Source organism: Diospyros lotus, chromosome 5, assembly GCF_014633365.1.
Source record: "Diospyros lotus cultivar Yz01 chromosome 5, ASM1463336v1, whole genome shotgun sequence".
NCBI classification, from domain to species: Eukaryota; Viridiplantae; Streptophyta; class Magnoliopsida; order Ericales; family Ebenaceae; genus Diospyros; species Diospyros lotus.
The window spans coordinates 2731172-2756955 of NC_068342.1; the positions used below are offsets into that span (position 1 = coordinate 2731172).

General features: G+C 37.1%; 2 protein-coding genes across 2 annotated transcripts; one reads left to right on the forward strand and one right to left on the reverse strand.

Annotated features, from left to right (window-relative positions):
* The first annotated feature begins 295 nt into the window (after nt 1-295).
* On the forward strand, nt 296-13163 carry LOC127801482 (uncharacterized). The gene is made up of 6 exons (XM_052336682.1): nt 296-352; nt 471-624; nt 832-1019; nt 9313-9411; nt 12231-12282; nt 12612-13163. Exons 1-6 carry the CDS (start codon nt 296-298, stop codon nt 12755-12757), a joined length of 696 nt encoding a protein of 231 aa, XP_052192642.1. The 3' UTR covers nt 12758-13163.
* A 287-nt stretch (nt 13164-13450) lies between these two features.
* LOC127801107 (uncharacterized) lies at nt 13451-24094 on the reverse strand. Its single transcript, XM_052335963.1, is given in 12 exon segments — nt 13451-14124; nt 14406-14574; nt 14712-15069; nt 16327-16554; nt 16698-16886; nt 17368-17457; nt 17459-17836; nt 18385-19156; nt 19967-20082; nt 20168-20612; nt 22386-22510; nt 23690-24094. Coding segments are annotated over 12 exon segments (3546 nt in total). The 5' UTR covers nt 23885-24094; the 3' UTR covers nt 13451-13643.
* Nucleotides 24095-25784: the final 1690 nt, after the last annotated feature.

Consider the following 25784-nt stretch of genomic DNA (forward strand, 5'->3'; position numbering starts at 1 on the left):
AATAAATTATAATTAAAAATTTTATTTTATCATGATTTAACCAGTTAACTTCGGCTTTGGGTAGGAAAATCTTTCTCTAAATTTGGGAGGGTGAAAGTTGAGATTTTTATATGTCATCATGCCACCGGAACAATAGAATGCCCCCTTGTTCTACCTTCTCGATTCATCTTTCTCTAACAGGTCAGAGCGGTCGTTAATGGGGATTTCTCTCTTATCAGTTGACGAACAATCGAAAAAAATCAATCACTATAGTAGATGAAAACGAGGTGATGGGCCCCTCCACTGACTCACAGCAATGGCGATCCGCGTTATACATCCCATAGTCAGACCAGACCAGAACGGTTGGCGTTTCGTCACAACGACGATTTCTACTGCTCGAGCTAGAGAGGGGGAGAGAGAGAGATGATCAAATTATGGAGTGGGATTAGATTCAGAAAGGGGCGAAGTCGAAACCCGCATGACAGTCTTAGGGGCGAGCGAGGGGGAGAGAGTCGGCGAGGGAGTGGCCGGCGGCGGAGGAGAGGGTTAGAGGGGGCGAGGCGCCGCCGGCGGACGACTGCTGTCCCATCTGCTTCGGCAGCTTCATCGTCCCTTGCCGAGGCCCCTGCGGCCACTGGTACTGCGGTCAGGCTTCTCTCTGCCCCTCTCCTTGGAAAAGATTAATGCTTTATCTGTCTTTACTGTGTAATTGGATAATTTTGCTTGGAAAGATTAATGCTTTATCCCACCCCAGTAGACATTCAAAAGAGTTATGGTTTATCTGTGTTTACTGTGTAATTGGATGATTTTGCTTGGACATAATTTACTGAGACTGGTTGTTTATTAGTGCAGCTGATTGCATTTTACAGTACTGGAACCATGGAGCAGCACTTCAGCCCTGCAAGTGCCCCATGTGCTCTCAGAAGATTACTAGGCTGATCCCAGATGCATCATTGGGCCACTGCCAAGGTGGTGAACTTTTGGAAAATGTCCAGAAGTATAATCGTCTTTTTGTGGGAGGCACGCGTGGCCTCATTATGGTACGTAGGACATGGTTTTATGTATGTGTATTTTAAGTTGAACACTACCAAAATTGTGGGTTCGACAAAAACTCCCAGTCACCCAAAATGAAACATGATTCAACAACACAATTTTAGAGTGGAAGCGCAAATATTAATGCTGAATCATGGTTTTGAACTATGCTTTATAATGTGCCTGGACCCTACCGTTCATTAATCAATTTACTAAGTTAATTAATGAAATTGTTTATTGAAAGCTTTGTTCACAACACCTTCATGAAGGAAATAGTGCCTTCAATAAACTAGCAAGTAACAACAACATGCCAGTACTTTGAAAACAAAATTAAAAAAAAAAAAAAAAGCGTACCAAAAGAGAAGTGAGAACATCCTATAAAAATCAATCTTGTGAAAAACTCAAAGGAACAATAATTTATGAAATATTCTGCTTGTCAAAAAAAATATCATGATCTAAATACACAAGCTATACTTGTGTAGACTTCTGTAGACAACAAGCTATAATGCATTTTTCTCTAGAAACCATAGAACTCCACAATGATCGTCAAGGACATTATATGAGATTTGAACTTTGAATTCTACAAATTTTTGGGCATGAATATGGAATAGGATTTCTTTGGACTAACAAGTTTCTCTATTTGTTCAGATCTATACTTCTCATCCTAGTTGTGGTTATTTGTTGTTTTAAAACCGCCTTCCATATGATGAACTCTTTCTCCTGCGTTATTGATGTAGTGTGTAGTTCGTGTATAGAGAACTAACATGAATGATACTCTTAAAGCAACAAGTTTTGAGCATCGAAACTTGGTCTTAAGTTAGAGAAGAAAACCGAATAGGTTGCTGAAAAATTGAAATCGGAAAAACTATTTACAAACCCTAAAATCGAAGTACTTATAGTGTTCGGCCACCCCATGATAGTATTGTAAATAAAAACCAATTAGAATCCTAATAGAAATAAAACCCTAAAATATGAAGTAGAATAAAATCCCAAAAGAATATGAAAAATATGAAGTTTCGATCCTTGTTTGGGCTGGTTCTTGAACGGGCCGGTTTGGACCCGGTTTTGAACAGGCCCTCCATCTTGTCTCAAACACTGACCGCATCATTCACCTCCACTTGAAAAGAATGTCCTTGAATTATGATCCGGATATCACAACTCCACATTCGGCAAATACAAAGAAAGATAAGCAACATTAAAGGTTTTGGAAATTTCCATATGATTAAGCAAATCCATAACATTAAGCATTGTCATTAATCTTCTTTGTAATCGTGTAAGGACCATACTTCTTTGGCTCGAGCTTGTTTTGCTTTCCTTTTGAAATCCTTTCCTTCCTCAAGAATACCATGACTTCATATCTAACCTTTAATACTTTGTATTTCCTATGCTTGTCAGTTGTCGCCTTGTACTTCTCATTAGCTTAGTTGCAACTTTTGTTTGACATCCTTTTGAACTGCTTGAACTTGCTCGGCTAAGTCACTAGCTGCAACACTAAAACCTGGTACCTTTGGCAACTTCACCAAATCCAATGCATGATTAGGAACTTTATACGATGGAAAATGGTGACCTTCATGTTGAACTATGCACGTTATTGTTGTAGGCAAACTCCGCTTGAGCTATGACTAAATCCCATTGTCTTGGCTTGTCTTTGCAAACGCTGCGAATCAGATTTCCTCATTTACGATTCACCACCTCTGTCTATCCATTAGTTTGGAGATGCACTATGCTATTGAAATTCAAAGATGAATCGAACATCCTCCACAAAGTAATCCAGAAGTGACTCAAGAACCTTATATCACGATCCGAAGTAATGGTTTTAGGGACTCCATATAGTCTAACAACCTCCCTGAAAAACAGTTTGGCTATAACTACTACATGTGTCGTCTTCTTACGTGGAAGAAAATGCGTCATCTTTGAAAACCTGTCAACCACTATAAAAACAGAATCCATATCTCGTTGAGTTAGCATTAAGCCCAACACGAAGTCCATAGACAAATCTTCCCAAATAGAATTGGGAACAAGTAATGGCATGTAGAGACTAGCGTTAGAAGATTGCTCCTTAGCTGTTTGACATACATAGCATCAGGCCACAATAATAGAAACATCTCTCCTCACTCTAGGCCAATAATACCTTCTCATAACAGTTTCAATAATCTTATCCCTGCCAAGATGCCTTGCTAAACTACCACTATGCAAATCCCGAATAATTTTTTCACGAAGGGATGTACAAGGAATACATAGCTTATTTCCCTTCATGAGAAACCCATCATGCACATAAAAATCTCCCAACGATTGCTGAGACATGCATTGTTCCCACACGTGCTTGAAATCATCATCCTTAGCATATAAATATTTCAAACACTCAAATCCAACAATCTCAACACTAAGAGTTTTGATCAAATTCACACGCCCTACTCAAAGCATCCGCCACTTGATTATTCTGTCACAACTTATGCACAATTTTATATTGAAATTTATAAACAAAAGCAGACCGTCTAGCATGCATATCACTCCTCAATTGTCTTTGACTACTCAAATACTTAAGAGCTCGGTGATCCGTGTAAGGAACAAACTCTTTAGTAATCAAGTAATGTTCCCATGTTTTAAGAGCCCTTACAACTGCATAAAACTCCTTATCATAAGTAGACTACTTTCTTCTGGCTTCACACAACTTCTCACTAAAGAATGCAATTGGTTCTTCTCTTGGGACAACACAACACCTATACCCACTCCACTCGCATCACACTCAATCTCAAACAATTTGTCAAAGCTAAGACATGAGCAGTACATAACTTCTCTTTTATCAAGGCGAAACTCTGCTCTTGTTCTTCACCCCAATGGAACTTCCCTTTCTTTAAACACTCAGTAATTAGAGCCACAATACTACTGCAGTTTTTAATGAACTATTTATAAAAAGCTGTTAACCCATAAAAACTCCTCACATCACTCACATTTTTAGGAGTTGGCCACTCTCTTATAGCTCTCACTCCCCTTTTTGCTTACAACAAAACCCAAGAACAACAAACTCTCATGCATAAAAATAGACTTCTTCAAATTAGCATAAAGTTTGTTTTCCCTCAACACATTCAACACCTCTCTAATATGTGGCCAACATGCTCATTAATAGATTTACTATATATTAAAATATCATCAAAATGCACCACAACAAATTTACCAATAAAAGGGCGTAATACCTAATTCATTAGTCTCATGAAAGTACTTGGTGCATTGATTAGTCCAAAGGGCATGACTAACCATTCAAATAACCCATCCCTTGTTTTGAAAGTTGTCTTCCACTCATCTCCAAGGCGGATTCTGATTTGATGATAACCACTTATGAGATCAATCTTAGTAAAAACTATAGAAATCCTCTTTTTAGGAGAACAATACACTGTATTTATTCCCTTGGGAATGCCACAAATATATACACAATGGATCCTAAGAATTCTCGTAGATTTTAGATATTAGATTACTACTTTGTAGGATTAGATTACAACAACCTTAATACAAACAAATCTAATAAAAAATAACTAAGAAAGATAAGATGTAACAGCAAGATAAATCACGGAGGATAAATCAGCAAATAACGAGCTCGACAGCTCGGCCCTCCATCAGCTCAACCATTAGCTCGGCAACTCAACCCTCTATCAACTTAATCATTAGCTCGACAGCTCGGCCTAACAGCTTTCAATTTACACTCCTTCTCAAGCTAGGCTTAATATATTATTCAAGCCAAGCTTGGTACTTAGCTCATAAAATACTCTTCTTTGTAATAGTTTAGTTAGAATATCTGCAACCTGGTTGTTTGTAGAACTGTAGCTTAGTTGAAAAATTCATTCTTCTAATTTCTCTTTGATGAAATGCCTGTCAATTTCTACATGTTTTGTCCGATCATGGTGGACAGTTTTTTTGGCAATACTAATAGCCGATTGATTGTCATATAGTACTAGTATTGGTTGTGCCATAGTCACTTGTAACTCTTGTAGCAATCTTTTTAGTCACGTACCCTCACAGAACTCATGAGCCATAGCTCTAAACTCAGTTTATGTGCTACTCCTAGAAACCACTGATTGCTTCTTACTGCGCCAAGTAACTAAATTTCCCCAAACAAATGAGCAATATCCCAAGGTTGACCTTTTATCAAAAATTGAACCTGCCCAATCAGCACCACTGTAGATTTTCACCCTTCTGTTTGTTGTTTTCCTTAACATTAGCCTTTTGCCTGGAGTCAACTTTAGATATCTCAAAATCCGATATACAGCCTCAAAGTGTCTTTCTCTAGCATTATTCATGAATTGGCTTACCACACTTACAGGAAAGCCTATACCTGGTCTAGTATGTGACAAGTATATAAGTTTTCCCACCAATCTTTAATATCTCCCTTTATCCACTAGAGCACTTTCTTTGCTAACATGTAGTTTTGAAATGGTTTCTATTGGTGTATCAGTTGATTTGCATCCCAACATACTTGTTTCAATAAGAAGATCTAGGGTATATTTTCATTGAGAAATTGAAATTCTTTCTTTGAACCTCGCTACTTCCATGCCTAGGAAATTCTTAGGCTTCCTAGATCTTTGATTTCAGAAATACTATCTCCCGTAACAATTATATCATCAACATACACAGTAAGAATGGATATTTTACTTTCCAAAGAATGTTTGATGAATAAGGTATGGTTTGCCTAACATTAGCTATATCCATACTTCTTGACTGCATTTTTAAATTTCTCGAATCAGGCTCTAGGAGACTGTTTGAGCCCATAAAGAAATCTCCTTAGTTTGCATACCTTGTTTCTTGTGAGGGTAGTTTTAAATTCGTGAGGAATTTTTATATATACTTCTTCTTCGAGGTCTCCATTTAGAAAAAGCATTCTTCACATCTAATTAGTAAAGTGACCGATCTAGGTTTATAGCTAGGGATTGCAAGACTCTGATAGTATTCAATTTTACCACAAGAGCAACAGTTTCTTAGTAATCTATACCATAAGATTGAGTGAACCCTTTTGCAACTAGGCGGGCCTTAAATTTGTCAATTCTCCTATTTTTGGGAGAATAATACGTTGTATTTATTCCCTTGGGAATGCCACAAATATATACACAATGGATCCTAAGAATTCTCCTAAGGATTCTCTTAGATTTTAGATATTAGATTCCTACTTTGTAGGATTAGATTACAACAACCTTAAATACAAATAAATCTAATAAAAAATAATTAAGAAAGATAAGATGTAACAACAATATAAATCAAGATAAATCATAGAGGATAAATCAGCAGATAACGAGCTCAGCAGCTTGGCCATTAGTTCGGCAGCTCAGCCCTCCATCAACTCGGCCATTAATTCGGCCCTCTTTCAACTCGACAACTTAGCATTCCATTAGCTGGGCAACTTGGCCTAACGACTTTCGATCTACAAAACCACAGCCCTATCAAGTTGATCAAGCATGTCATCGAGTTTAGGAATTGGAAACTTGTACCCAATAATAATCTTGTTGATTACTATGTTGTCAACACACATCCTCCAACTCCCATATTTTTTTGGTGTCAATAATGCTAGCACTACACATGGACTCATACTAGCCTAAGTGCGCCCTTTTCTCAACAATTCCTATCTGCTTCTGCAAAATCTCATTCTCCTTAGGACTCATCCTGTAGTGCGGTAGATTAGGCAAACTAGCACCAGGAACCAAATCAATGTGGTGTTGAATATCCCTCATAGGAGATAACTCATTAGGCAACTCCTCATGAACCACATCATGGAATTCCTTCAACAATCTCTGCACCCCCACTGGGATTTGATTCACCTTCAGTGGCTCACTCACACTCTCCCCCTTTACAACCAACAAGTGAACCTCTCTAGTATCCTTACATTCCCTCACAAACTCAAAGTGTGTATGTGTAATGGTAAGAAAATTCCTCCCCTCCATTTTAGAAGCTTTGGTTTGGTTCTTTTTCACCATGTGTAACAAAGTATAACACACACCCTCTTTTTCTCAAGCTAATATGTGTTCTTCCTACCCGAGTGCTTAGCATCCACGTCAAATTACCAAGGCCTCCCAAATAAAATATGACAAGCATCTATATCAACAATATCACAATAAAATTCGTCAAAGTATTTACCAATAGAGAGAGGTACCCTGTACCGTTCATTCACACGTATGCCACCAACTTCTTTAATCCATCCAATTGTATAAGAGTTTGGATGTTTCTCAAGAATTAGCTACAACTTCTCCACCACATCTCTTCCTATTGTGTTCTCTTGACTTCCACTATCAATAATCAGCTCAAATATCTTCCCCTTCACCATACATCTCGTGCGAAAAAAGCTTATGCCGCTGAGTATTATCTTCATTCTTTTGGGACAACATTGACTTTCTTACTACACATGTATACTCTTCATGCTCATACTCTCCTTCATCATCCTCCCCATCAAGTCCACAATATACCTCATCCTCAACAACATCTTCCTCCTCCCTTTCTACAATATTAATCGTCTTTCTCCTTGGACAATTATAAGACCTATGCCCAACCTCATTACACTTGAAACACTTTAAGAGAACAAGCTTCACATAAGGATTAGTGAGTTTTGGAGGGTTAGAAGTAGTACCACGAGTGTTTTCTCCCGTTGTAGCCTTATTGGTGTTGACTACATTAGATGGATTGGAAGGTTGCACTCCTTGAACCGACTTACCTCTATCAAAAGCTACTTATTTATTGTCATTCCCACTATATTGGCGATAGTTGTCACTGTGGGTCCTCTCACTCAACATTAAGTCAGCCTTTAAAGCCAAGTTCCTTGCTTCTGGCATTCTCATAACCATCTAAACTCCAATTTTATCACGAATAACAGTCTTCAACCCATTCAAATAACGAGTTGCTTGTTGATTGTCACTTTCTAACAATTGGTTTCTCTCCTCCAACCTCAAAAACTCAGAGGTATACTCAATCACTCTCCTCATGCCCTGAGCACATCTCTGATAGGCTTCAAACATGTTGTGTCCTTAGTTAGGAGGCAAAAACCTACCTCATAACAGTTGTTTCATTCATCTTCATGTCTGAACTAGATATCGGCCTTCCTTCAATCTCGTCTCTCTCAATCACTCCCACCAAACAGATGCACCTCTCTTCAAACGATAAGCCACTAATTTGACTTGTCTTCCATTTGGGATCTCCATGTATTCGAAGAATTGGTTAACCTCAGTGATCTAATCCAAGAACCCCTCAATATCAAGATCTCCACTAAAGATAGAAATATCAACCTTTAGTTTAAACTCATCATTTCCTAAATGGTTATTATGTTGCGCACTCCTCCTAACCCCTCTATCGCCAGGATTAGCCATTACAAGACCAATATCATCTTCATCATCACTATCATCCGTCATTGGTGGTCTTCTGATTAATGGTTGATCTTCCCAGGTCAACTCCTCTAGCATGATTCATTCCATTATTTTGGTTCTTGTTATCATCACGTCGTAATAAAGTACCCAATTGGTTGTTAATTTGCTCCAATTGTTGTTGCATATTACGAGTTATTTCCCGATGTTCTTCGATTGCTCTCCAAACTGCAGGCAACCCCTGATCACCGTCGCAAGGTTGGTTGCTACCGCCTTCAAGATTGGCCATCTGATTGGTTGATTTTACGACTTTGATACCACTTGATATAGCATGTAGTGCGTGTGTAGAGAATTAACACACGATAAGCACCGAAACTTGGTCTTGAGTAAGAGAAAAAAACCGAATAGATTGCTGGAAAATTGAAATTAGAAAAACTATTTACAAACCCTAAAATCTAAGTACTTATAGTGTTCGGCCACCCCATGGTAGTATTGTAAATAAAATCAATTAGAATCTTAATAGAAATAAAACCCTAAAATATGAAGTAAAATAAAATCCTAAAAGAATATGAAAAATATGAAGTTTTGGCCCCTGTTTGGGTCGGTTCTTGAACGGGCTGGTTTGGACTAGGTCTTGAATGAGCCCTCCATCTTGTGTCAAACAGTGACCACATCAATTATATTCATTTAAGTGCCAATATTGGAAAAAATATAAATGTGCTCTATATTGATAAACTCTGATAGTCTTTTGTCTATTTTTAACATGTTAATTTTTATTGATATTGATTTGACAAAGCTAATTGCATTTTTTTTGGGCAACGCAGAAGTGAATATAAAATGCCAGTTCTTGAGTGTGATTAGCCCTGACTGTGTGCTTTTTAATGCTGTGCTAATCACGTGTAGATATTTAAGAGTAGAAAGCTATTCCTTACAAGCATAGATTCTTATGCCTTCTTTTTTTATTTGACAGAAAGTGTCTGAGTTGCCATTGCTCATGAACAGAATAATTCATGAGATGATGGATCCTGATGCAGCTGATAACCCCCTTTTCAAAGCACGCCTGTTTGCAGTTAAGTTCATAGATAAATTGAAAGGTGAAATAGAAATGTCTTGATTTTTGTATTTTCCTCTTATTATTATAGTGTTATTGTTAACGTGGGCATGTGTTTAGATATCTAGAGATGCCTGTAACAGATCATTAATTTTCTTCTCATGATGAAATAAAATGACTTGTTTTTTATAGTCTTCTGTCTATTAGTGTTATTTTTATTATTCTTTTTGGGCATGCATGTGGATATCCTTAGATGTCTGTAACAGATCATTGATTTTCTTCTTTTCCAAGTTTTACTAAACCAAGCCCATCTTTTGGTTTACCAGGAAGTTATACTCCTATCATAAAAAGTCATGATGTTGAAGTAGTTCTCCTATCATAAAAAGTCATGATGTTGAAGTAGTTTGCTTTAAGGATTTATACTGGCTATTCCTGCATATTTTTTTTTTAATCAGAGAACAGAGTTCAATCTCTAAGAATGGAAGCTTTCGTGAGGGATTAAATGCTTTCTTAGGTTTCTTGTGGTGCCAGTGAACTTTATCTTTGAAGTTTATTCATATTTATATGTTGCTGACAGTACTAGGAGGACATGACTTTAGCCTCTGATATTTCTACTTAATTGATGTGGTTCTTGAGCCTATGATCACCCACAAATTTGGCAACAAGTTTGGTTGTGAGAAGCAATTTACTCCTCCAACTGAACTTGCCTAGAAGAATTATTAACTCTGATCTCATGGTTGTTATCTATTTAGATTTTTGAATAGTCTTCAGAGGAACACTTTTACTTCCTCATGTATAGCAAGTATCTAGACGCCAATGCTTTTGTCTTGGCATGAAAGTGGGTTTGGTTCTTCTTGTGTAACTATGGAGTAGTTCTCACTACAACCTAGAGGGGAAGGGGTCTGGAACTGCCCTGTAGGTTTCTTTTCATGCTTATAGCCTACTCAAATGTTTTCATTTGGTAATGTCAGCCACTTCATTCTTGACTAGTTTCACATTGAGAATGATAATGTTATTGAATTAAATATTTCAATTAAATTGATTTCTTTTATTAAGAAGTTCATTAGTGTTGTGGTACAAGTTGGTTTCTAAATGTCAACTATGTGATGGAACACAACCCTGTCAATTATTTTTGTTCACCACCCTCTCATTAAACTTTTCTATACTAAGATGATGTCGTAATTTTATCTCATTATTCCCTTACTAGAGGGTTGCATCAAGAAAGGGATCTGGTGTAAAAAAATTTCACATGTATTATTAATTTGACTCAGAAAAACATTATAAATGTCGTGTCACTGACCCTAACTTTTTTTTTTTTTTTTTGATCAAAGGTAAATGTATAAATATCAAAAGAACTGTACAAGTACACTGGGCATACCCAGGAAAACAATCAGTGACCCATAGAGAGGGCCTTAAACTGAATCAAAACATGAGGATACAAAGTAAAAGTGACCCTGTATACTTGTGTTTTGATCCTACGGATGACAGAATCAATACAAGGCATATTGTCACTGACCCTAACTTAATTAGGGATGGTGTGGTTAATGATGATTTAAGAAGTTCATCAGGCTGAGTCGTCATATAGGATGTTTATCCTTATTTCTTTTCTTTTCTATTAAAAATTTCTTCATGCTAATATTCATTTTTACTTTGCTTAGTGGAGATGCTGGCAAGTACAAAGGACCCTTATTGTTTCAAAGAAGTCTGGAGCAGGATGAATGTTATCAAGTCAAGGAAGTAGATCCTTGGAATTTGATTGACTATTTGTGTTCAAAAAAATTTTCGTAAACTGTGTAACCATCCAGGATGTTGTAAATAGTGTCATTCAAATTCCTTGAAAGCAATCATTATATCTTTTGACAGTCAAATTGAGGGGCTGTATAGTCAGAATGGTGGTGGAAGTGGGTGAAGGAAAACACAACATAGCCTGGATTGAATAGGGACACTCTTGTTTGGTTTTGTACTGGGATTTCTATTCCATGTTTAATTACAACTTGACTTAATTACCCTTACTTTAGGATAAAAAATTAAGCCTTTGTATTTTGGTTTTCACACACACACAGACACAGAGAGCTAAAAAGATTGCAGTGACTTTCTTTTTTTGTTTGGTGGGGTTTTTTTTCTTTCTTCTTTTTTTTTTTTTTTTTTTTTTTTTTTGGGGGGGGGGGGGGGGGCGGGTTGGGGATGGATTCTGTTGGTTGGTTGCCAAGCAAACCATTCTAGACATCACGGCTAGTTGCAAAGAAGGGGGCTATGGTTCTGAATTAAGTTGCCTGGAATGGTGTAGTTTAGTGCTGCAATTGAAAAATTAAATGGAATAGCAGTGGTGGCTTTGGTTTTTGACAGTGAGTTCAAGCAGGTATATAATGAGAATAGAATAGAGGTACTGGCTACATATTTGTATGGGATATTTGCATAGGAAAACACACTTGTTAATGTGTGATATCCCCGTAACATTTAAAAATTACAAAATGTAAATGCTGAGATTCCACTTATTTTTAAGCCTTCTTATATTCACACTTATCATTTGAGGACTCATTCCTAAGTGAACAAAAAGAAGGATTTCTTCTCTTGGATCTCTAAATGTGGTAGGGGAGAAAAAGTAAGGAAAGGAATAAATGAATGTGCAGTTGTACGATTGACAAAATCTGGGAAAGGGGTGTAAGTATGATTCTTATCTTCCTATAAGTGGATGCAGCTAGGACTGTAAATTACAAAGCCTTGCTGTAGTAATCATCAATAAATTTATCATGCTGCTTGACATAAACTGCTCTTATCATGTAATGTTAGTATTTTAGTTTCATCAGGTGAAATTTTGACCATTGTTTTCCTTGCAGATATTTCTGGGTGCCCTCTATACTGTCAGCCCTTTAGATTTCCTTCCAACAGGTGAACCTAAGATCTTGATCAAATGTTAACATTCGTGGTACCCAAATTTAGGCATTCAACATAAAATCCTTTGAGTGGTAACCTCCCCTTGCACACTACAGAGTTCTGATTATTGAATCAAGAGGTGTCAGATAAGCTTTCTCGCATATTTCGTTTATTAACATCCTGTGGCTGTCCTGTCTCTTGTTCCTCGAATACAAGGAATTCCCAAACCTCTAGTTGAAGCAGTTGCATCCGGTTTCAATGTTCGGAATACCTGTCTTTGCAAGTTCAATTTCCTGTATACCATTATGTTGCCATACTTTCTTAACCCAATGGCTTCTTTTTAGCAGGATCGCGTTTGGATGTTATAGACATGTTTGATTACTTTGCTATTGGGCTGGTTTCTATCCTGTATGTGGTTGGCCTTTACCGCAGACGGCAACGGTTGCAACATGTGAGGCAGTTGGTAGCTGTGCAACCTGACACAATTTGATTATCCCAACGCAAATATGGCACCGATCCCCCCTACATATTCATGTGCCATGACATCTCCTGGATTAATGAGATTGTTAGTTGCAGGCTTGTGGCCCTTGTAGATTTAGGCCAAATCAACCTCACAGTATGCTATCGTGCTAAATTTACTGAGACAGCTGTGCTCAATTTGGATGATGTTGATGTGCCTTTAATTGTTGGTCCTGAATTCATATAAAACATCTCTTGGGAGTGGATTTTTCTTTCTTTTCTGGTTGAACCAGACTGGCTGGAGCTTGTGAGCAAGCATGAAAGGTTGTATATGTTGTGGTGAAGTTACTTTCCTGACCGACTGTTTCTGTATATATTTGACTTGAGTTACAAACGAAGGCCAAGAACTTGTATATATTTGTTCTGTATTTTGTTACTGTTTACAGTGAGCCATTGATAAATCCATCTTCCTTGGTATTCAGTAACTCATCTTGTTCCGTACGGTAGATTGAATCATGATGGATTTTTTCCTTTTTGTCAACCAAATACATAGACTTGAAAAGGTGAATGGAGTGATGATTATTATCTAATAAGGGCAAAAATGATGGAATAATGACGTGTGGTTTAAACTCAAGGTAAAAGACCTTAAAATCAGGGTTATGTTCTTGATTCATATGACCTAGGTTGAGGTTGACACAGGCTAAAGAATGAGAGACAGAGCCCAAATAAAAAGAGGAGCCTTTATACAAGTCTGTCTAATCAGTTTCATTTACATGTGTTCTTGTTATTCTAAGCATTCCCTAAGTAAACAATCCTTTTTACACAACAGATTCTCTTATTCAATTTACACGAGAATTAGCACTACACTATTCCACACACATACATTCATCCTACAATGATCAGATGGATTATCCTCATCACATCTTCTCAATCAAATGTTCGTACCATGAACCGTGAACATTGCACGACACCGTGGCTGCTACCACCAATACTGTAGCACATTCCACCACTGCGTCGACTAGGATGGCCGCCCCAACCTGGCGGAGTGAGGCTTCTGCCAGTTCTCTTCCCCCTCGCCCATTTCCCTCGAGCACAACTCCTCTTGCAGCCCGATAGACAGCGTGGGACACCTTGAGAAAAACTCGATCCTCAGCTTGCAAGCTTTTGTTAAGCAATCTTGCCATAATGTTCTTCAGGGACTGAAATTTGTTGGGATCACCAGATCCGTCACCTCCTGCAAATGTGCCGAGTACTTCAACAATTTCTTTGATGCCTGCGTCTTCAGAAGAATCCAGAAGATCAGAAAGCTGTTTGGCACAGCGTGATGCCATGCTTTCCATGTCTTCTGAGTTCGGTACCATATGCTCAGTGAGAAGGGTTTGCCGCAGAACTAGGACGCTGCAAAAAGTTTGAAGGATTAGGATGGCATTAAATGATACATATTACAAGCAATGGCAGTTTGCTCATTCTAAGGTACTACAGAAACTACCTATGCCTCCCAGAACTTAATACTGCGGCCATGACAAAAAAGTGCACAACTAGCTATTAATAAAATTAAATTATTGTTTTTATCAAAAAATAATTTAAGTTTTAAAAGAGAGAATAATAAAGGAAAACTATAAGCTAGCTAACAAGAATGAAACTAATCTAGGAGAGAGAGAGAGAGAGACTTGGCGCACCTCGTGCAAATCACAATAATCTTCTGAAGTTGGGCCTGAACAGCCCGTAGTCTTGGAAAGTTGAGCTTCAGAGATTCAGGCAAAGCCTCCTGTGTTAGACCAGGCACTCCGCTCACCAACTTCAATAAGCCTAGTCTCACTAACAAATCAACCTTCTCTCCCTTGCATTCTGGAGTAAGAAAATCAGAAGTTGCAGTGTTAAAAAGCTAGTCACATTTTCTTTTCATAAAATAGTTCGATTCAAACAAACTGAAGCACTGCATCTCTAACTAGACACCATATCTGGAGTGAGTTTTAACATTTAACCTGTCACACTTGAAGCATTTTTACTGCTAGAAGGGACTGAAGGCAACCGGCCATCACTCTTTTTGATTGTCATGGTTCCACCAGTTCTGAGTGTGTTGGAAGGAATGAGTATCTGAGACAAACTTCCATGGGTCCTTGTCAACTCCAAGAGTGCATTTCTGTGTTCTTGCCATTCCTCGTCCTTGCCATCACACACAGAAGAAAGCCACCTCATTGTCAAAGGTAGAGCAGTTGAGGCATTAGAAGGAGGGCCATAGTGACTGGCAAAAGCATTTTTCAGGTAATCAAAACCAGCAACACCCTTCACTAGTGGTTCTACCAATTTTATACGTGCCCTCCCAATTTCTTGTTTGAGTGCCTGCAAAAGGGCGACAAGAAAACAGTGTCATACCTCTAGTCTGGAATTAGTACAGCTCCACATAAAATAGTGTTTGTGTGGGTGACAACATTATCCTATGCATCCATGGCAATCCAAAGAGGTGAGATCAAAATAAAGTAGAATGCATTCATTCTACCTGGAATGACACCTCAGCATCAGACATGCAAACAAGATTGATGAAATTGATGAAAGAAACTTATTTGTTCATTGTTAATTTCACAGAAAAGTTCACTAATATCTGAAAGTAACAATAAGGCGTTACTTTTTATTATTCAACTTTTTTTTTTTTGTTCATTGTTTAAGAAATTACAAATCTAATATTTACGTACTAAAAAAATCAAAATATTCAGAAAACAATCTAAAAATTCCACATCTGGAACCTTTATATGAGTAGTGATTGATTATGAACTCATTTTCTCAAAAGACCTAGAGAAAAAGAAGTATTAGTTATTGTTAATTAGTAATCCTTTTCTTACTAAAATTCCAGCTATCACTATCTCAAGTATATATATTATATATATAGCTGTTGCTCCTAACACAAAAACTTAAACATATCAAACTACGAACATAATTATTCATCCTTTAACTTAGGATTTTATAAGTTGCCTACATGTAACTTACATTGTCATCTATTAAAAGATGTGGTTGGACTAGTCATTTAAAATATATGGTAGTTAAAACAGAAGTAAAAGATGTCACTATCACAAGGAAGAGTAATTACCTCACTATGCTATTTTATTCTTTTCCTCTTTCTTAATTCATGATGTTGCAGTACTTAAAAACTTGAACAGTTAACAAAAGATTTAGAACTCGAGATACATCACCAGACAAGCACAAATAATTGCACTCCAAATCCAGAATGAAACTGGACTTAACCAAAAACTGACATCCTATATATTTACTGGTTTCTCATAATTTACTGTTCCCATTTCTCTTTATCTCTGAAACCAATTATATCTGTGTCATAAACATTAATAGAACCAAATACCTACGTAATTCTTAACTTCTTAGCATTATTTCCTTCAATTTCAGAACAGGAAAAGCACAATCAAGAATAACCTGGAAGTCTCATCAGAACCCCTACAGTACCTCTTGCATCATTGTTGCAGGATGTCCATTTAAAAATTATCAGTGACTTCTGTCCACTAGGGAAGTATTGTGTTCCTCATACTTGTAGCATTTATTATATATGCAATAAAAAGAAATCTAAAGAAACAGAATCACACAGACAAGTACCTCTATTTGCTCCAAGACAAAGCGCAAACCCTTGATCAATGCAACAATATGTGAAATGTTTGCCCCATCTCCAGCCTGACAAATTTCAGCTAGTTCTTTGAGCAATTTCAGGTGAGAAACCTTCAGATCATCCTCACTAGCTGGAGCAGAGAGTTTTCTCAATGTGACCGATGCAAACTCCAGTATCCTTCCAAGATAATTCAGGTCTAGCTTACCTGAACTCAGGACCTGAGAGACAAGGACAATACAACAAAGAGAGTACTCAAAGGGCAATACAACTAAATTCTTTTCTTTTCTTCTAGCACAAAAAAGGGCAATACAAGTAAAGATACAATATTGGCAGCAATACAAGAGGATAAGTGACATGCTACCTGAGAGAGAATGTCCACATCAATTGCTTCAAAAATCTCTTCTTTCCAGCTCGGCGGAGCCATATCACAGATTTCATCCCTCACCTCCCTCATTAGTTCAACAACCCGGCCATAGTTAGGATTATCCTGTTTCATCGAATCTGTGATGCTATCCCAGAAAGCCTTTTCCATTGTCTCTTTAATCTTTGCCTAGAGGACAAAATAAAATTAGAAAACCAAATCAATATGAAAGTTCCTGATTTATCAATAGCAGGTATAAACAACATTACACTACAGTTTTAATGATAAAAAGTTGAAAATGGTCTATAAAAAGTGCTATTTCCCAATGGGTCCACAGTCATAATGTGCCCAGAAAAATCAGAATATAAAAGAAAGTTCAAAGCTGTTATGTCTGCTTCCTCACAAATTGCAAATGAATTGAAACATTAAAACAAATTGCAACAAGGAAAAAGGCAAGCAGGAAGTGATACAGGTGAACTTCTCATTCTCTCACCCCAAAGATAAGGCCAAGATGTGTCTTTTTTTTTTTTTTGGGGGGGGGGGGGGGGGGGGGGGGGTGGTGGAGAAGCCACGGGTAAATCATCTTCTGTTCTTGAATTGGACAACAATTGTTTACTCATGGACAATGGACAATTGATCAGAAATTTATAACCAAGACAATGCAACTGACCTTCATATTGTTATTTCTGTCTGCAGCAGTGAGATTCAAACCATCTCCAAATGTATGTTGCTGCTCATGAAGAATTTCATTTACAATTAGGCTCATTCTCCCATGACAACTTCTCACTGGAATTATGGCGTTGACTGTCCAAAATGCTGCTAGAAGCAGATGAACCAACTTCCCTGGGGGGAGAAGTAGAGTTATCTTGGAATAAGGAGCGAGCTACAGGGTTTGGGTCACGATTACCATCAGTTATTTTTCCTCTTCTATCTGAGGTTCCAATGGAAGGGCCAGCTGAGGAACTAGCTGAACTTGGAGACTGGATGTGCATGATTGGGGACCCTACAGGACTCCCATTCTCCTTTGCTTGAAAGAATTTCATTCTTGTATCAGAAATAGCACATTCCATGCGTTCAACCCCAGCATCTCCACTTAGATGATGCACTTTCTCCCTTAGAAGTTTCTGATCTTCAGTAACCTGCACAAACAAAATTCACCAATTTGAGCATTTGTCAGGATATGTGGTGAGAACCAAAAGCAAAAACATTAACGAGTGCAAATGTTAAAATTAAAAGACAGTCAAATCATGTTAGGAGAAGGTGCAATTGATGATAATGACTGGACAGCCAATCATGAGATGGGGCAAGAAAATGGGTTAGGTTCTGAAAGAAGCGAGTAAATGGTCAATGTTTACTTGGTGTACCCACCCCAGCAACTAATCAGGGTGATACACTTCATTAACATATTAAAATCATCCTCAGAGCCTTGAGGCAGGGTGGTGGAGTACGGGAAAAAGAGGCAATATATATTTGCCCGTAAAACTTTTACAGCTGTGACAAACACTTCATTAGTAGTCTCTTTCATTCTTAGGCAATCAGACTTTTCATTTCACTTGCATATTTTTGTCCCACCATTAACATTTTATAGGACCATTTGGCCTCTGAATTTATCCAGCATATCCAGTCATTTATTTATGAACGTGATAGTTTTGCTTTGAAAGAGTACTTCAAAGTTTAGGAACAAAACCTGTTTCTGAATAGCTTTCATGTCATGAGTAAGAGAACCAGTATCTCCATTTGGAGTCATCTTGCAAGCCTGAATCATAGACAACTCAAGCTGACAAGCAGCTCTTACCAAATCATCCTCCAATGACCTAGCATCCTTGACCTTCCACAAGACAAAGCTATTTAAGTAGGAGCACCAAGCACCATCAAAAGCTGCAAGCTGAGACCTGAAGGTCTGAGGTCTCGAATGTCCAGGGGCAGACTCTTTATCAAAAAACCGTGTAGATCCATTCAGTATTATCCTTACCAACAATTCGAACTCCTGGACAAACTTTTCAGCAGACTTGGCTAGAGCAATTTCACATTCCCCGTGACCACTAAAAACTGCATCAGGATGGGCCAGTATCATGTAAGCACATAGCACAACTCTCACTTGGTACCTTGACAACCTAACAGGTTTTTTGGCAGCTTGCCCTGATTTCTTGGCATCTTTATTCAAGGTAGATTTCCTGGGCGAACACCTCTTCTTTGGTGAAGCAACTCGCTTAAGAAGATGATCTATGTCATCCCAACTGGAACTACTGGTAGCAGGAACAGACTTTGACAGCATATATCGGATCTCAAGACGGTCAAGCAAAGCTTTTACAGTTTGAAGGGTAACTGATGACTCAATCAGAAGTGCAAGCTGCTCAAATGGCATTGATCTCACAAACTTCAGGTTAATCTTTAATGCGTCATAAGCTTTTGCTAAATACAATGTAGGCTTCTTCAGCCTATGAAACTGCCTCCAGCACCTACAACACAATAAGCAAAGCCATGTATTGCAATTGGCACCCCCAAAAAAAGAAAAAAAATCAAGGCCATTCACTTTCCCATTTTGAAAGTCATATAGCACCTATGAGTTAAAATCAACTATTTGGCATCGTTGATGTTAAAATTCAATACCTCAACTTGATAGAACCAAACTATGTCCCAGTCAAATTTTGCCCATGCTAATTGTCAGTCCACAAATTTCGAATTTACTTTTTATCTCTCTTCAATTATCCATAAGGGTAAAGATGTGAGTTCACAACTGCCCACTCTTTCAAGTATACCCACTTCAAGTATTCAATTACCATAAAATACCCCACATCCCTACAAACACAATACACTCTTTTTGAGTCACTTTCTTTAAAGATTAATCTCTTTTTTTAAACTTGGTGAGAGAATCACCAGAAGCTTTTAAATAAGTGAACCTGCTTTATTTGGCATGAACAATTATTTATTCTCAGTATTATGATTCACTTGAGATGGAAAAATTATACATTCTACAGAAACTATCAATACAATTACACAAAAAATTTCACTAACATTGAAATGAGTACACCACCCTAACCATGTCCATACACATTATTTAACTCTTAAACAAAATAGATTAGTTACAAATTAAAATGCTTGCAGTACTTACTAACACCAATTAAGTTATGGTTAGAGACAGTATATTATAACCTAGATAGGAATGCCATTAAAACATGACTCCTGATGAAATAATGACAGACACATAAAATACTCAAAATAGAACATTTTTGTATTGACTGTAGACGATCTATCTATGGAACATATACCTTGCCAACTTTCTAGAGAGACGATCGGCATGCTGCTGCATCTTATTCCCATTAACATGAACAGGACTGTGCAATCTTCTTCTCTGGCTTAGATATTCTGCTCTTTGCCTCTTTGCCTTTGTAATATCAAAATCCACAGGTAAGAAATATCAAAATAACCTTAAACGAACATCATATAACAAACAAAGTAGGTCAATTCACCTTTTGCAGTCTGTTCTCCAAGTTGTCTTTCATCTTTCTCCTCTCAATCTCCCTCTGGTAAGACACAGACTTGGCAACCTTTTGCACTTGAAGCATCCTAGCACGCGCTCTCCTCTTCTCCGCTTCAAGCAAACCTAGTCGCTTCTTCTCAGCAGCTGCACGCTTTTGAAAAATTGCAGCATGCACACGCTCCTTGTACTTATTTTCGCGTGCCATCCTCCGTAATAATGATTCAGATGTCCTCTCCTTTAGCTTAGCCCTCCGTTGCTTGTGAGCCTTGAGAATAAGCAATCTGTTTGCTTCTGCTTGTTGAACCCGTGACTCCACTTTTGTACCTAGCTCTGCACGTTCCTTCTTAAAGCGCATTTCTGCTTCAATTTTGGCAGCCTGTCGTGACTCATCCAATTTAGCTAGGCGCATTTGAGCCTTTGCCAAAATACTCAACCTGATTGTCCAAACATTAAAGCAGTAAGGTTTCTATCACTAGATTAAGCACTATGCAGCATTGCAGGAAGTATACAGAAGTTGAGCTACAGTTTTTTTTTTTTAAAGCCAAACTTAACATTACAGTATAAATAAGTCAAAGGGACGCAAATATGTTGAGCAGTAATACAGATACATATTACAGAAATTCCAGAAATTCCTCGTCATGACTAGTTTCATAACTAAGCCAACCAAATGCCAAAATGCCAAGCTAGTTTATAAAAAACCATTTTCAGGAATGATTTACTAGGAAGCCTATTGATGGACATCCAACTAATGCTCAGGAAGAAATCAGAACATGAAATAAAGAAATGACAACCATAAACTATTGTGAGAAATAGCTAAGAAACAAATTTTTTCCACATTTTTAAACATGCACACCACATTTAACTCATAATTGTAGTTCTTGTAATAATTATCAATAAAAAGACAAGGTTTATGCACAGAATTCTTTTGGCACATCTGGTACCAGTTACAATCGTTAATGTTCAAGAGTAGTTGCTGTCTCACATCGAATGCATCAACTAGCTAATTTATCAAGAAGCTGTTGCCATGACCAGATTTAGGAAGTTAAAGAAAAAAAAGAAAATCAAAGTTGAGCCAAAAAAAGAAAAAACAAGAAATCAATTAACATAAGCTTTCTAAGAAATCTCTTTCATAAAGAGACTTTTGGTGGGTATATACAACAACAACAACATATCAAGCCTTTATCCCACCATGTGGGTTCAATAACGTGAATTCTAACTTTCCATTCATTTCCATCCATTGTCTTATCTTCTATAAGACCCATATACTTAATATCAACCAAAAAGTGTATCCCAACAATTTATTTTTGGTCTTCCTCTAACTTTTTACTAACTACTTGTTCCACAACTCTCTCATAGGAGCCTCTATTGGTCTTCTTCTCACATGACCAGACCATGTCAATCGAGTCTCATGTATCTTAACTTTAGTACAAGCTACTAACTTCGTTACAAATATCCTCATTTATAATTTTATCTTTTCTTATGACCGTATATCCATCTTAGCATCCTCGTCACAGTTACATGCATATTTCATACATGTTTGTACTTTCTGGGGAGTATAATATGGTATAATTAAAGTTAGAGATAAGATAGTGTGACAAGCTAGGAATAGTGCAAATTAAAGCATTTAAAAGGTGGCAATAGAATCAAGAATTTTCTCATGAGGGAAAAAATAAAAAACCTACACACACTATCCAGACCTTGAAGTGCTTTAACATGCACTTCCCAGCAAATTACATACAAAACAGGATATTAGGAGCACTTTAAATGCACATCCAAACAATATCAAACCACTTAACAACAATCTATGCTCCATAAAGCTCATAAATAAGTCGTGTAATTGCAAACCACCACATGAAACAGGGCTGAAGTAGCATTGTTTAGTTGAAGGTGGGAATATTCTGATAAGGCCCGTCATGATGAAGATCACCATTCAAAACTCACCAAATAAACTAGTCAAGTTTTTCAAAGCATCCTAAATTATTTGCTTAAACCAAAGTTTTCCAAAATGCCTAACCAAGACAAATAAATTTTCCTTAGCAATACAAAAATAAACATGCCAACCCCACCTTGGGATTAGGGCTTGTAATTGTTGCCATTGGAATACAGCAATAAACTTATAGTCAACTTCAGCTTGTTTATGCAAAACAGAATATGCAGATGATGGAAGAAATAGATTTCTGCAGCAATACAGCCATCAAAATTTTTACCTTTTCTGTTCAGCAGCTTGGAGCTTCGCCTCAAGGCGCTGGCCAAGGTCTTCCTCATGGGGCGAATCCTGTGAGGGGCTTCTAGGCTTTGGACGAGCCTTACTAGACAAGTTCTCATAGAATTTCTGCATTTAATGGAAACAATAACAGTTTAAAAAATATTTTAAGTTAAACCCAAGGCTAGAAAGATGATAGTTTTTCAATAGTGAACAGACATAAAGAAAAATGAAAGGCGAAAACTTATAATCCTGGAGGAACAAGGAATGGAATACAGTAAAAAGTAAAGTTAAGTTTCTTAGTAATAAACAAAGGAGAAACTACATAAACTAAATTGACAAAAGTACATGATAATCTTAAGGACTGTCAAATATATAATAAAAAAAAAAAATAGATATGCATTTGATAAAATTGTTCAAATAGATAATGTAGGATTGAACTTCTTGAGCAAATAGACATCAATGGACTTCCTTAAAATGTAAAACACCATAGCCTCCTCTCTCGACCAAAGAGGGAAAATAAAATTATGAAAGAAGAAGGATTAACCTAAAAGGGATTAAACGAAAAAAGCAGGGAGGAGGGAAAAAGATTCCAATGTGGAAAAAGAGCACCAAACAATAAAATTCAAACTGATGGACCACCAAGCTTCTGACCTAACACATTAACTCAAAAGGAGCATAGATAAATAACTTGTCTGGTCCATAAGAACTCCAGGATTTCATATTTGTCAAAATTTAGCTTACAAGCAAACTGAATTTAACACCCCGCGTTTCTTCGTTTATTTGAAATTGAGATTTCGGTTATTCACTCCGTAGAAACCAAATTATCCAAATAACTTAAAGAAAAGAAACACAAAAATAATAGACTTGAACAATTTTGAATCTTTTCCTCATCCATATCCTTGCTTTCTCAAAAGCTAACCAGAGGCTAGACTTTCTTTATCTTTTATAAATTCAAAGTAGGAAAAAAACAAATGTTTGAATTTTATATTTCCATAACTTAATACTAATAATTTTCCAAGGAAAAAATACTTAATACTAGCACCCAAACAGAACTACTTAAATTAGTTTAGTGGGGTTTAATTCTTCGTTATTATAAAAGCAACTCAAAGAAAGAGACAGGCATAAACAATATACAAGAGACCGAATTTTCCCTTTTAGTGATTATCCCTAGTCCTCTCCCATAGACTTCCCAGAAGCCAGAAACTTGTAGGCAACGGAAAGAACAATACTTTTACCAAATATCAGTAAAATTACTTAAATAATTAGAGGAAACGATAAACGTATTTCAGAGAGAGAGAAAGATACCTGTCTTCGAAGATCGGCGTGTCTAAGCTTGGCTTCGATTTCTTCCACAGTGGCCGGAGAATTCTTGGTCTCCAAAAGCCTCCTACGAAGCCTCCGGGGCATCCTTGGCGGCGATGAAGACGACGACATCATCTCGTCGCTGACCGGAAACTCCATCGCAACTCCGGCCTCCGGCGACTCCACTCCCACCGCCATCAGAACCGAACTCCGGCCCCAAAAATCCCCACTAAAAATTGCTAGCGACGATATATATATACCTAAATTCTCTGTACAAACGCACTCGGTTTCTATCAAAATCAACACCTACAACAAACGATCGAAAGTGTGGAGAGAGAGAGAGAGAGAGAGAGAGAGAGGAAGGAAAAGTCGCGACGACTCTTCCGAAAGCTCTTTCGAGAGTTTGGCAGGCAGAAAGCATTTTCCTCCTTTTATAAATAAATTTGTAATTTAAAAGCGCGTTTGTAACGTGCAGATACTGGTTTTATTTACGCTTTAATTTACTTATCCACGAAGGTAGCCACGTCATCATGCATCCCTCCTGGCTGTTTCCCCAAACTGCCCTCCCTCCTCCATTTCATTTTTTATTTTTTATGCTCTTATTTCCATCCAAAATTATAAAATAGATAAATGTTTGTCATATTTTTAAAAATTTTTATATTCTCGTTTTATCATTTCTTGGGATATTTTTGTTCCTTAATATTCAAATTACTCTATTACTCAGAATCTATCAATTATCATACTCCATTGCATTTGCATTAGAAACTATCATGTCTTCTATATTTTCCAAATTGACCTCCATAGAGACATACTAATTTAATTTGATATGAATCCATCACTAAGACACGAGTAGACTTAGTCTATTTGTTTTTGTGTAAGTAAATATATTAATAAGAAAAAACATCTATAAAAATAAGATGGGCATACCTTGCTAAGAAACAAGATACAGCACAAATCTTTTCACAATAAAAGAAATAGAACTAAAACCAAATCAACCTCAAATATGCGAGGAAAAAACACCCTCAAGATCAGATAAAGAAGGAAAATAACAACAACTAGGCCAAAGACTAAATAGCACAAAAGAGCATAAGATAACTACTGAAGCATAAACAAGCAACGACCGAAAGCAGTCACAAGAAGATGTAAATTAAATAACTAAGGGAGACATCGACTAGCAAACTTAGGAAAAACCCCAATCTCATAAACATGATCAATAGCATTTGGAAATATATAATAACAAAATAAAGAAGGGAAAAATGGGGACTAGCTCAAACACGAGTAAGCACCATAAATGGACAAAGGCCATACGTTGCAAATGTACGAGAGAAGTGCAGTGAAGCCAAGCGGGTCCAGATAGAGAATTGGATATGAGATGCAAGTTGAGAATGGATCGTATACTGTTCCTAGAGTAATGATTATTGCGCTTACACCGGATGAAATAAATAGCAACTCGAAGAGTAATCCGAGTGACCATTGTCCATTGAGATTTGCCACACCATCTATGCGCAACCCATAAAATCCCATTAGACCAGCATCACCAAGACCAAACAAATTTCACCTGACGTATAATTTGAGAAATAACATGCCAAAAAAAATAACAAGCAAGGAACAAATGGTTATGGCATTTTGGAGTAGCCCGGTAGAGATAACACTAGTAAGAGAAAAAACAAATAGAAATTAAATTGATCCAAAGTGGATAGTCATTCCCCAATAACAAGCCATAGGATAAATGAATAGGAGTTTGTTACTTCTCAATTTACGGTGTTATCTTTTGTATGTTGTTTATGATAAGTTGATATTTGGACCTAGTTTATTTTTTATGGACCCAATTAATCAATAATCCTTTTTAGCATCTTAAAATTTTTTCCAAACACTTAAAAATCTTGTTGTAGCGGTCAAACTATATTATTAGGTATCATTCTACAGTATCTATATGTAAGAATGAACTTCTAGCGACATGATCATGATAATAGAAGTTCACTATACATTAATTGATTTTTTTTTTAACTAACTTAAGCGTTGAAGCTTTTTCAAGAGGCAAAAGTCCCATATTTGCAAATATTCGATTTAATATAAATCTTAATAATCGATATAATAT

Excerpts from the sequence above, each read along its gene's own strand:
- LOC127801482 (XM_052336682.1), top strand. The coding sequence starts at position 296 with ATGGCGATCCGCGTTATACATCCCATAGTCAGACCAGACCAGAACGGT. Across the intron at positions 353-470 it reads ACCAGAACGGTTGGCGTTTC|GGGCGAGCGAGGGGGAGAGA; the intron begins GTCACAACGACG and ends TGACAGTCTTAG. Across the intron at positions 9,412-12,230 it reads TCAAAGCACGCCTGTTTGCA|ATATTTCTGGGTGCCCTCTA; the intron begins GTTAAGTTCATA and ends TTTTCCTTGCAG.